This window comes from Mchenga conophoros, linkage group LG16 (assembly GCF_057382185.1).
Source record: "Mchenga conophoros isolate Kocher_MC1m ecotype Shallow Benthic linkage group LG16, M_conophoros_male_GT1.1, whole genome shotgun sequence".
Taxonomy (NCBI): domain Eukaryota; kingdom Metazoa; phylum Chordata; class Actinopteri; order Cichliformes; family Cichlidae; genus Mchenga; species Mchenga conophoros.
In genome coordinates this window covers 11,811,006-11,822,894 of record NC_140541.1, presented here as the reverse complement: position 1 = coordinate 11,822,894, position 11,889 = coordinate 11,811,006, and the positions used below count along the sequence as shown (strand labels likewise).

Sequence of the window (11,889 nt, the reverse complement as noted above, 5' to 3'; positions counted from 1 at the left end):
TAATCCCACAATTGTGAAAGAAAAGCAAAACACTTTTTCAAAATGTTTGTAACAAAACCATCAAATCTGATAAAGATTATTTAAATGCTGCCAAAGAAGAATGGATTGGAATAGAAAAAATACATTTCCTAACCTTAATTACTGGAGGAGAATAATGAATGATGCTCATAGTGAGTAAAAACTGAGTGCATTTTTTGGACAGATTCACTTTTAATGTGTATCTATAATATAATACAGATACATAAAAAAACACTCCCAAAACAGAATAAATTATTACAAATAAATTATTACAAAATATTAATAAAAACTATAAAAATGGAGGCAACTTTGCCTGTCGTAGAATGTGAACAATGTATGAAAAAATCTTTATTGCAGATACTAATTTTACTAATTTAATAATAATAATTTTGTGTTGTAAGATTTATGACTTTCATGTATTCATAGTGGTGCTTGGGAGAGCTTGACATTTTTATCAGGTGGCACACACTGTAAAAAGTTTGAGAAACACTGATAAGTGTATGTGTGCTTTTGGAAAACATTTAAAGCTGCTGTACAGAATCTTTGAAACAAGCTTAAAACATGTTTAGAATATAAACAGAGCATCTGCTTCTCTTTACAGCTCCTCACTCCACCAGGGCTGTTTGGCACTTTCTGATAGTGTGCAAATGTGACGTATGTACTGCACCAGTCATACAGACAACTGGACGGTCCAAAAGTTGGCCTACCTATTACTGACTGAGGTTTCAGTAGAGTTGTGGCTGAACCACATAAAAATATATCATTAATTGTAATCTCCCCAATGATAATGTTATGTTGGAATGTTGTTAAAGAGGGTCAAAAATGTTTCAACCCAGTTTGTTTAGCAGATTCTGTTTAGCAGCTTTAATATAGGGAGAACACAGCTTCCAGATTATGAGTTTTTTTCTCTTTGTCAGTTTAACAGTTTGTGTTGTGCCTGTCACTGTTCCCTGTCTGTTTTCTTACCTGGTTCTTCCTGACCTTGCCCTTTCTCCTCATGTTCCCCTCTTTCCTCTCTCCCTCTTTGGACTGACAATCATACACAAATAGATGGTATTCAATTAGATGAAAAATTACATTAATATGAAAAAAATTATATTAAGATCACTAACAAAAAGTCCCCTCTCAGTGTACTTTCAACCAAAAGGCAGATAACCAAAGCACATGAACATCTAATACAAGATATAAATATTGAAACACTGATCCAACATTATTCTTGATTGATGGATCATTTGATTTTACACTTTTACCTGAATGTGGCTCCTTTTTTTGAAAAAACGTCCTCATATCCATTATGAACCTGGCTGTCTCTCTGTGTGTTCTTCTTCTTTCAGTTTTTTCTATCAAAGGTTCCACTGTTGCATTTTAAGTCTGCTCGTGCGTTCCTGCACTGCTTATCTGTTATCACACACACACACACACACACACACACACACACACACACACACACACACACACACACACACACACACACACACACACACACACACACACAACCGGAGTTATAAGGTTAATGGGCATTCAGTCAGTCAGTTAGTTAGTATCCATTTCAAACAGGACAATTTAAAGTTTTAGATTTTAAATAGGCTGTATACATTTCAATGGGAGCAACAGGACGGTCAAATGTCGCTGAATTTACTACAGAGCAGGACGGATTGTAGGGTAGCAAACATTGTCGGAAAATTTTCAACACTGCAGGTTACCTGGTGTAATGTTTTTCAGCTAAAAAGAAACATGGCCTGACTCCTACCTAATTATATAAAGAGTAACTGAAGGTTAAATGTAGCTAATATATCCTGTTTTAAGCCAGACACTTACACCTCCACTCTGCTGAGTCTCAGCCACCATTGCTGTAGCAGCAAGAGCGCTAGAGCCAGAGCAGGGGAGAGCCGAGCTGGAACAAAGCATTTTGGGAGCGAGGGTTATCTATACTGTTGTTGTTAAAATGTTACGTCTCAAACAAGTACAGTACTGTATGCTTTTTATATTTTTAGTAGTGTGTCACACAAACAGCAAATATTGTCAAAAAAGTAAGAAAACTTTTTTGTAAGAAAGTAAGAAAACTTTTGGGGGTGCCTCCAGAGAGGGGAGAGGGAGGGGAAACAGGAAACAGGAGGACAAAGGAGGGGGGAACAACTAAGCTGTAGTGCCTCTTCACCTCACTGTACAATACCTTGTGCAATACTTTTTGTAAATAGTCAACAGTGCAATAGACTCAATACTTGAAATGTGCAATTCACTTGTATTTTTATTTTTTATTCCTATTTATTCTATTTATCCCCTTTGTATATTTTATTTATATTTGTCTCTGTATTTATATGTGTGTGTGTGTGTGTGTGTGTGTGTGTGTGTGTGTGTGTGTGTGTGTGTGTGTGTGTGTGTGTGTGTGTGTATATATATATATAACAATTCTGTAACTGTAACTTCGGTCGTTGCTGTGCTTTTTGGAAGTCGAATTTCCCAGAGGAACCCACCCGAGGGATTAATAAAGTTCTATCTTATCTTATCTTATCTTATCTTATCTTATCTTATCTTATCTTATTCAAAATCGCCCTGTTCCCGACCAAGAAAATCTAAATTTCTGCAGAAGAGAGACCTTCAAGCCAGACTAAAGTATGGTAAGGACAACCTGGAGAAAGATCACTTATACTGGAAGTTCTCCCTTTGGTCAGATGAGCTGAAAGTAGAGCTTACTGGTCACACTGCTTATATTTGGAAAAAGCAAGGAGAGGAGTACAACCCAAAGAACACCGTCCCTACACTAAAGCACGGTGGAGGGAGTATTACATGATATCACAGCAAAGCTTGTAATACACATGCCGGTCCACTGTGTCCATTTCATGCTTTGCCTCTCAAAAACCTTAAATGTAAGTTGCAGTAGGCTGCAGTAACAGCAGAGGTGTCATGGTCCTGGGTCATTTTGACCCAGCGTTCTTAGTTTTCTTGTGTTTTTGTATTTTGTTCTCTATTTATTCTATGGTTCCTAGGTTGTTTAGTTTATTAGAATTCCCCTCATTTCTTTATCCCGTGTCCCCCTCCACGTATCTGAGTTCCCGTGCCTCGTTTCTCCTCCTTGTGTTTTATTCCATGTTTTCCCCAGCCCGTTTTGTCTGTGCTCTCCCCATGTTCTCTACTCCCCTCCTGTCTGCGCCTCTGTGTACTTTCTGTTTTACTTTGACAGTCTCCCGTCAGTATGCGTCATGTTGTGTTTGCTCCTGCCCTGTCATGTTATGATTATCTGTGTCAGCTGTGTGTTCCCTCGTTAACCCTCTGCGTATTTATGTCCCGCGTCTCCCTCAGTTCTATGTTGCGTTCTCCTTGATCGCTGTGCGTGATTCACCCTGTGTCTCCTGGTGCACATTGTAATTAGTTTTTCCCAGTTTAGTTTAGTGTTGTTTGTATGATCTGCTTTTGGGTATTTGGGTCCATCCTGCCTGCCACACAGCCGAATCATGACAAGAGGGAGATACTTTATTTCAAACCAGCATGAAAATAATCACAGGAAGGTGTTAAAGCAAACATTATTAAAATATTTACACGTATGCACATATTAGCACATATTAACCTTAATCGTTTATGTAATCTCCATTTCCTGCTTTGAAGAAGCAAAGCAGGAAATGGACACAGTGGACCGACAGGTCTATACTTTGCTGTGATGCTGAGTTGAGTATTATGCTGTGAGGATTCTTCAGTGTGTCTGGAACTGGGAATCTCGTCAAGGTGGAAGGATCATAAAGAGAGGACTATGTGAAGATTTTAAAAGAAGACCTCAAGCAGTCAGCAGCAAAACTGGGTCTGGCTCGACAGCGACCTGAAATACATTTCTCCTGGTGAAGAACTACCTCCAGAAGACCAAAGGGAACGTTATTGACTGGCCTGCACAAACCTCTACAGCACAGAAGGAGGGCCTGGAGGGGTCAGTGATGAACATGAGGTTATGCAGAAATCAAACTGCACCCACGAAACCAGGGAGACTGAAAGCAATAACACATGTTATAATACTTTTGTTCATGTTAAGTGATAATGGCATTAAATGGCAGGTCATTAAGTGTAAATATGCAATACTTCAATTTGCGATTTTGTCATTTTAAGTAAACAAACAAAGAAAAAACTATAATTTTCCACGAAACCATGGCACAGATCCTTCAAAGGAGGGTCAAAGTCATTTCAAACTGATGTGCATAACAGCAAACAGCACAGCTCGTTTGTGCTCACACTCTTAACCCAAAGGTTCAAGTACAAGTGATGATAAAAGGGCTTCCTGTGAGCAGTCTAGTCCTGTAAGTGACACAGAGGTGACCTAGGTCTCTGTGTGAGTAAGACTTCCTCCTTTTAGGGTGGAGCCTTATGGAGGCCAGTGTTTGAGACCAGGTGTAAGAAAATGTGTTCTTATTCTGTTTTCTGAAAGCAATGCAGCAGACTATAACTATGTTCACTCACTTACACCTCTGATGTCATGGAACATCATCAAATTTCAAGAAATGAACAGATGACAGATTAATAACTACTGTTGTATTGTTTATTTTTTCAAGATCACGTTTAAAGAAGACATTTTTAATGTCAGTGAGACTTTTTAGCTGGACAAATAAATAAATTCTATATAAAAGTGACCTTTCCAAAAACTTCTAGCAGCTTCTACTTTGTGATGGCAAAGCTGTTTGTGGCTCAACATGACTTGTATGGAGTATGTTTCACATATTAGAGCCAACAAGTCATTTACACGAGCTTAAATACGGGCAACCTTTATTATTTATTTATTTATTTTACACAACAGGAAATCTTTATTAACGTGAGACTGAAAGGTTTCCTTTCAGCTTTTGCATGCCTCCTGTGCCTCCTGTGTTTCACCAGAAGGTGGCGCACCTGACTATGACTGTTTCCATGCGATTACTAAACTACGCCCAGTTTCTTTAACATGTTAACGCCGTTGATCTGCACACCTTCCTGTTTCATTCCATCCATTTCTGCCTGTTTGTGTTTCTTTCAGTCAGCCTGATAATTCAAATAAAACAAAGCTTCATGCACAAACACTCCTCCACGGCTCTATGAACGCTGGCTGTGCATGTTTGTCAGTCTCGCGTGTCTATAGTAACCCGATCGCCGCAGAGGCTCGCCCTCTCATTGGCGCATGTCCCGGGTGGGTGGAGCGTAGCGGGGCGCTTCTGATTTGTCAGCCTCACACAGCCTCACAAAACCACGGCCACGGAGAGCGTTGCGGGTGTAGGAGTGTTCTCCAGGAGTGAGTGAATTAAACGGTGGATGTTATTCTTCCGCACAGGTGCGGACCGCGGAGCTGTTTGTGCGCAATTTCCAGAGAGATCGTTGGGCTGTTCGGTGTCATCCTTGTTGTCTCTGGAGTGTTCTTACAGCGCAGCTTTCCTTCGTCGCCAAATGGATGCGAGTGTGTGAGGAGAATACTAATGAACGGAGCTCTGCGTCCTCTGCTGCTGCTGCTGAGGGCCACAGCAGAGCTCATCGGTCATCCACAGCGCACCGGGGCTTCTCCGCTCTCCACTATCCCAACCTAAGGATTTTTTTTACCCGTGAAGTGGAAGGCTCTGAGCTTTAGGACTGTTTTCTTCCCCTTGAATCGGGAGATAAAACCAGCAGCTGCAGAATAAATGCCATAATGGGCAACAGCGTTTCCAGCATCTCTGCCTTCCAGTCTCTTCACATCGTCATGCTGGGTTTGGACTCTGCTGGGAAGACCACGGTTCTTTACAGACTTAAATTTAATGAATTTGTCAACACGGTCCCCACGATCGGCTTCAACACGGAGAAGATCAAGCTGAGCAACTGCACTGCGAAGGGCATCAGTTGTCATTTCTGGGACGTGGGGGGGCAGGAGAAGCTGAGGCCCCTGTGGAAGTCCTACAGCCGCTGCACTGACGGAATCATATACGTCGTGGACTCGGTAGATGTGGACAGGTTGGAGGAGGCCAAGACTGAACTGCACAAAGTCACCAAGTTTGCGGAGAACCAGGGCACGCCGCTGCTGGTCATCGCCAACAAGCAGGACCTGCCCAAATCCCTCCCGGTGGCGGATATCGAGAAGCAGCTGGCCCTGCACGAGCTCACCCCCTCCACCACTTACCACATCCAACCTGCCTGCGCTATAATAGGCGAGGGGCTTCACGAGGGCATGGACAAGCTGTATGAGATGATTCTGAAAAGAAGGAAATCCTTAAAGCAGAAAAAGAAGCGGTAACAGCCGCCGGACATTACTGCAAGGAGTTCGGGTTTTACCAGTATTGCCCTTAACAGTGACTTTTTTTTTTCGTTTTTGGAATAAAGCTGTTCAGCCTCTGAAGTCCTGCTCAGATGCTTTTGCGGGCAAGAGTATGTAGGACAGAAAACACACAAGGATAACCAAAATCAAGACAGGAAACTTGACTGGGCTGTTTGGAGCTGCAGCACTGACAGAGAGAGAGAGGAACAGATAAACAGGCTGGCCCATTTATCTGTGGCTTTATCTCAGACTTTGAACACGCTTTAACTGAAGCTTTGGCTCACCCTGGACTCTTTTTTTTATTATTATTATTTCCACCCACAGGACATCTTTGTGGAAACGAGTTTGATTTTGCACGTGGCTCGGGTCACTCGTGCCCCTGCTCTTTCTGTCTTGAACACAGACATCTGTAGGATCAAGGTTTGATCTTGACTGCTTTTGGAGCATTGAAGTAGCCTTTCCTCTGCGTGGTGGACAGAAGACAGAGTCCACTACTTTGCACTTTTCATTTGCTAACAGACAGTAGAGAACTACACTGTATTATTAGAGGAGCAGTTTCAGGTGATTCATGTACTAAGAAGCCAAAATTGAAGTATTTTGTATATTAAAAAGATTTTAAATCAAAGTTTTGGGTCACGTTCTTCATTTACACACTGCTGAGAAGTAGAGGTGATGTGGAGGTTACGGTGGCAGCAGGATGTGTGGTGGGGAGAAAAAAAGGCCGACATGACTGCTGACAGTAAGTCAGAGATAGTTATTTCTTCATCAAGATACAATCACAGGTGGGGGTCAACGATAAGTCCGGGGTCACAGAGTTCAGGCAGAAGCTAATAACAGCCTGACCTCAGATCTTTGTTTTAATCATCTGCACATGAAATAAATGTTTGGAGGAAAGCCGGAGCTCGTTTGTGAAATTTATGGATCTGCATTGCGGTGCTCTGTTTACAGCAGCAAGCGGTGATCAAATTAGGCTAATGTGCCCTAGGACGGTATAGATTTCTGTCCCAAATATTTCACATCACTCTGTAACTAATATGGGCATTTATCTTGTAGTTTATTTAAATATTTCCTCATCATACAAGTCACAAATTGTGGGTGGATGTGAGGTATTTGGGCTAAACTGTTTGAAAGTAACTGTTTATATAACTGATTAATCTGCTCATTATAAAAATACTTTGCTCATAAAATGTCCACCACATTCAAAGAAATATCTTCATATATGTGTAATTCTTCTGGATATATCTAATAGCTGCTGTAGAAAAACTCATGTTTGAACACCTGTGATCGGTAACCGGAAGTACTGAGTGTAAAGAAGAGCAGAGCACACAGGAGAAGAGGTGCTTTTTGCAGAGAAACGTTCTGAAGACCAGGCCACCTTTTTACAGTGCTGTGCACTGTGATGCAAAGAGATGCATAAATCATGTAAACAAACCCTGAGGAAGATATGAGGGGCTTCAGTTTCAAACTGGAAACCATTGAGGTAAACTAGAGAAGTATGTAAGTGAGTGAGTGTACTTGAGTAAAATATCTGAATCCACCGTGAGTCAGTCTTGTGTGTTTAGAGGTTTTCTGTTCGTTTTGTGTGAGTAAATTACTCCAAAGTTAATCACCTTCCATCTCTGCAGAACAAGAACTTCATTACTAAATAAGGCAGAAGCAAACTGAGGACTCTGTGAGAATAATGAGAAAACGTGCGAATATTCTTTGTACCGCGTGCTTTTTCACTTTAAACACAAAACACATGTCTTACCTGAATCTATCCAAGCTGCATGGTAGCTTCTAAATGCATCACACTGTACATTGACTGTGTTCTTGTTATGTTTTAAGCAGCAGCATTTCCAGGACCAAAAACAAGACAGGGAGGGTTCATAAGAGAGCAGAATGTTTGATCAGAAATTCATACAGGGTAGGAAGCTGCTGTCGAAAACACTGGATATCGTTTTAAGACTCATTTGAAGCCCTGTGTTATAACACTGATAGCACTGCATCAAACATGGCGCCGATGAAGAGTTTAAATGCTGTTTTGTACTGACTAACTATTTTACTCTGTGTTAGATGATAAACGTTCTAATCCTAAATCTTTAAATAATTCTGGGTAGCTTTAAGAACAATAATGCATATGCATACTTTATATTTCTTTTTAAGTGCATTAGAGAATATTAATATTTGGAAATCTGCAAAATTTGGAGCAGGAAGGACAATATTTGCTTCCAAAATACTGTGGAGTGCATGCAGAAAATATAACGTTTAATCATTGTTGAAATACCTAAAGTACATTCAAACTGTGTTTTGGAAAGTAGTGTGTGCAGAGGTGTTTGTGTGTGTTAGTTACAGTTACAGTGTGTTACAGTGCAGTCCTGGACCAGAGAAACACTATAGATTTAACAGCAATAATTACAGACATTGTGATTCACTGTGATGGATTCTCTAACACAGGCTGAAATGGAAAACCCTTAAACTACAGGCAGCCTTTGAACAGCCTCAGGGACACAGAGCTTTTAGAGTGAATGAGCCAAAAACATCCCCAAAACACTCGTTGAGCCTAACAGGACATTTTACTGTACAGATTTTTCCAGTTAAAACTGGAGGAACTGGATCTGTGGTTGATGCAGACTTACATCCCTCCTTCGATTGCCTGATAATATGAATCAACACCTAAACGATTTAGTGACTTTTTCTTTTTTGTGTGATATTTCTGCTTTCTTTTAATTCCATTCGAGCCCAAAGAAGCTACCTAGAATGTAATAAGTAGCCACATAAGACTCATAACTACATAGTATTTGTATTGAATATTTATTTGACAAACTGGATAATAGGTGTATTTCCTGACTGCACTGCACTGTCTGCTCTTTTCTTTTTCAAAAACTGAAAATTCATGGCTCAGTAAAATGTTTCTCCATGAATCCAGACACTCATAAAGTGGCAGACAGTAACTATAAAGCGCTATGTAGTAAATAGAGAATAATGACTGTCTGCTGTAAAGATGGGGAGTCTGGTGAAGGTTTAAGAGCAACTACATGTACACTTATGTGGCCTTAAGTCATTGTGTGGGTATCTCTGTTGTAGCTGAGCTAAGTCAAAACTAAGACAAAGTATCTCTTCATAGGCTGAAACAGTCACAAAAACACAAACTTCAAGCACAAAGTTCTTGGCTTGCTGATAACTGACTTTTTCTCTCACAATTTTGGAAAAGAAAAAAAAAAAGACGTGCCCACGTTTTGTTTTTTTCCAGTGGCCCTAATCCTCTTCCGTAAAATTCACGCAAACAGCTGTCTGTCGATGGAATAGTGTGAGACCAGTGATAGGATGTGATGTGACGCTGCCCATATGCATAAGGTTCCTCGTGCATTTGCATCAAAGCAAACACCATGGACCAGCGTTTGTGAAAACATGGCTCTGCTGTACCACTGCTAGTCAACAAATCCTCCACACATTGCTTTTACACTGATCTGCTTCTGATCTTTTGTGTATGGAGAGTTTTTATTCATTGAATTATTTTTACTAGTTACTGTGTGATTACTTCATTTACAGCCTCGAGGAGGTTACTGTTCTCACGTTTCCTTCTTTTGGCAGTAGCCAATGTGACGTCCTGATCTAAACTCCAAACTGTGGCTTTCCTGAGTTGTTTTGTCCTTTTTCTTCTCTTCCCGGCAAATCTCTGATTGTCTATAAATAGAGAGAGAGAGCAGTACGTAGATGTGCTAAACGTCCTCATTTGCATTAACAGAATGGATCCTGTTTTAAGATGTAGGCTGAAAAGGCCACATAAGTTACTACTGAACTGTGCCTCTCAAAAACAGTAGAGAGACAGTTCAGTGACTCAGATTAGTGAAGAGGAGATCTAGCAGACAGCTAGTGACTATAACGTCCTGTGTTGGTACACCTGTCACTCATAACAGTGGAGTGGAGTTTAAAAGACCGAATTAAAACAAAGAAGCAACAAAAAGAAATGGAAAAATGTACTGTAGACGCCAAAATCATCCCTTGTAACAGGAGGTAAATATCTTACTGCTATAAAGCTGCATTTTAACTAAAGAATCTCTGAGCACTGACCTGCTTTTTGAGCAACGTCCAAATGAATGTTAGAGGAACTGCAGTTGTTGGTGCTCATTTATTAAGCACAAACATATCAGTATGTTTGTGTTGTGCTTCTGCACATGAATAAAACAAAATTGTGTTCTGTAAAATTGAGCATTTCCTGTATTATTAATTTTTTTTAAAGCTGTGGTTTCCATCTTTTAGCAACACATTGAATTTACAATTAAAGAAATAATACACATCAAACTTTCAAAGCTAAAATTTGATTTTAAAAATCAAAATTTTAAAATCAGATTTTTAAAGCCACCAGTGTTTATATGGTCCATCCATCCATTCATCCATCCACTGGTTATCCAATTCAAGAGGTGGATGGCCTAGTCTATCCTAGCTAACATAGGACACTAACTGCATGTCTGTGGACTGCAGGACGAAGCCAGAGAGAATCAGCTCACACACAGTGAGAACATAAAAGTCCACAGAAACGGCAGCACTTTTTTTTTTTTAAAGGATTACACAGCACAAACTGAAGTGTAAAATCTTGGTTTTGTGTTGGCTAGCTAACATGATATACTAAGATGCTAAACACAGTGAACACTGCACCCTTCTCATTTTCACCATGTTATCATTATGACTGTGGCACTCAGAGCTGACAATAACTTCAGAACTAAACATGGCTACAGACTTGATTTTATACTGAGGCGGCACTGGCAAAAAATAAATATTTTATTGGCACTATCTATGTCAGGCCTAAAATAAACATCTGTGTTTCTGCCATCAGCAGATGTTGCCTAGTAACAGCTGAAACTAAAAGCCTCCAGCTGTGAGGATTCATGTAAGGAAAGATGATGATACACAAGAACTGCAAGGTTATCTATATATAATGAAGAGCCACCAGCCAATCAGAATGCAGTAGTACCCGTGGCCACTGATATTTTCTAATGAAAGTTTTTTTTCTCTCTTTACATATTTTAGACCAAGGAATCTCACACTAATATATATAGTTTGAGACAAAATGAAATGTCACAGCAGCAGGAAAATCTCTGTTATTAATATTATAATTGTCAAAAAAAGAATTCATGTGTTCTGCGCTTTCAAATTAAAGTCTTTTCTAAGACTTTTGGGCTTAAAATAGATAAAAACAAAAGCTAGCATGTTAGAGTTTCACGAACATCCTCATTATAAAGCTCACTTTGAGAGAAATGTGTTTGATTCTTTTTTGATGTTCAGGAAAACATCGAGTGGTTTCCCACAAAAAAAGTCTTGTCATCTCAGGATTACCCTTCACCATAGCAACAGTATACCACAAAGAACCCAGTCCATCTACAGCGATTCACAAACACAACAGATTTCCTGTCTTGTGTTTGGGGTTAACATTTGTTTATCATGACAAAATGGCATAATGCTGTGTTATTCCTTTAATGTGCCCTGAAATTCGTTCAAACCCAGACAAAACCCCCAAAACATTCAGTCCTTTTGATAACATTTTTATATTCTGGATCATCTTGTTGCAGCTCTTCTTTGAAGCTATACAATGTTTACACTGAGTAAAATATTTAAAAGCTGCAGTATTCTACCAAGTACTCTAAATACTTTGAACATAGTTG

At 39.9% G+C, this 11,889-nt stretch overlaps 1 protein-coding gene across 1 annotated transcript; it reads left to right on the top strand.

Moving 5' to 3' along the window:
* The first annotated feature begins 5,218 nt into the window (after window positions 1-5,218).
* LOC146556360 (ADP-ribosylation factor-like protein 4C) lies at window positions 5,219-6,872 on the top strand. Its single transcript, XM_085249550.1, has one exon. It carries the CDS (start codon window positions 5,648-5,650, stop codon window positions 6,224-6,226), a length of 579 nt encoding a protein of 192 aa, XP_085105676.1. The 5' UTR covers window positions 5,219-5,647; the 3' UTR covers window positions 6,227-6,872.
* The last annotated feature ends 5,017 nt before the right edge of the window (window positions 6,873-11,889 follow it).

What these genes read in the sequence shown, in the direction of transcription:
- LOC146556360 (XM_085249550.1), top strand. Translation starts at nt 5,648, where the DNA reads ATGGGCAACAGCGTTTCCAGCATCTCTGCCTTCCAGTCTCTTCACATC.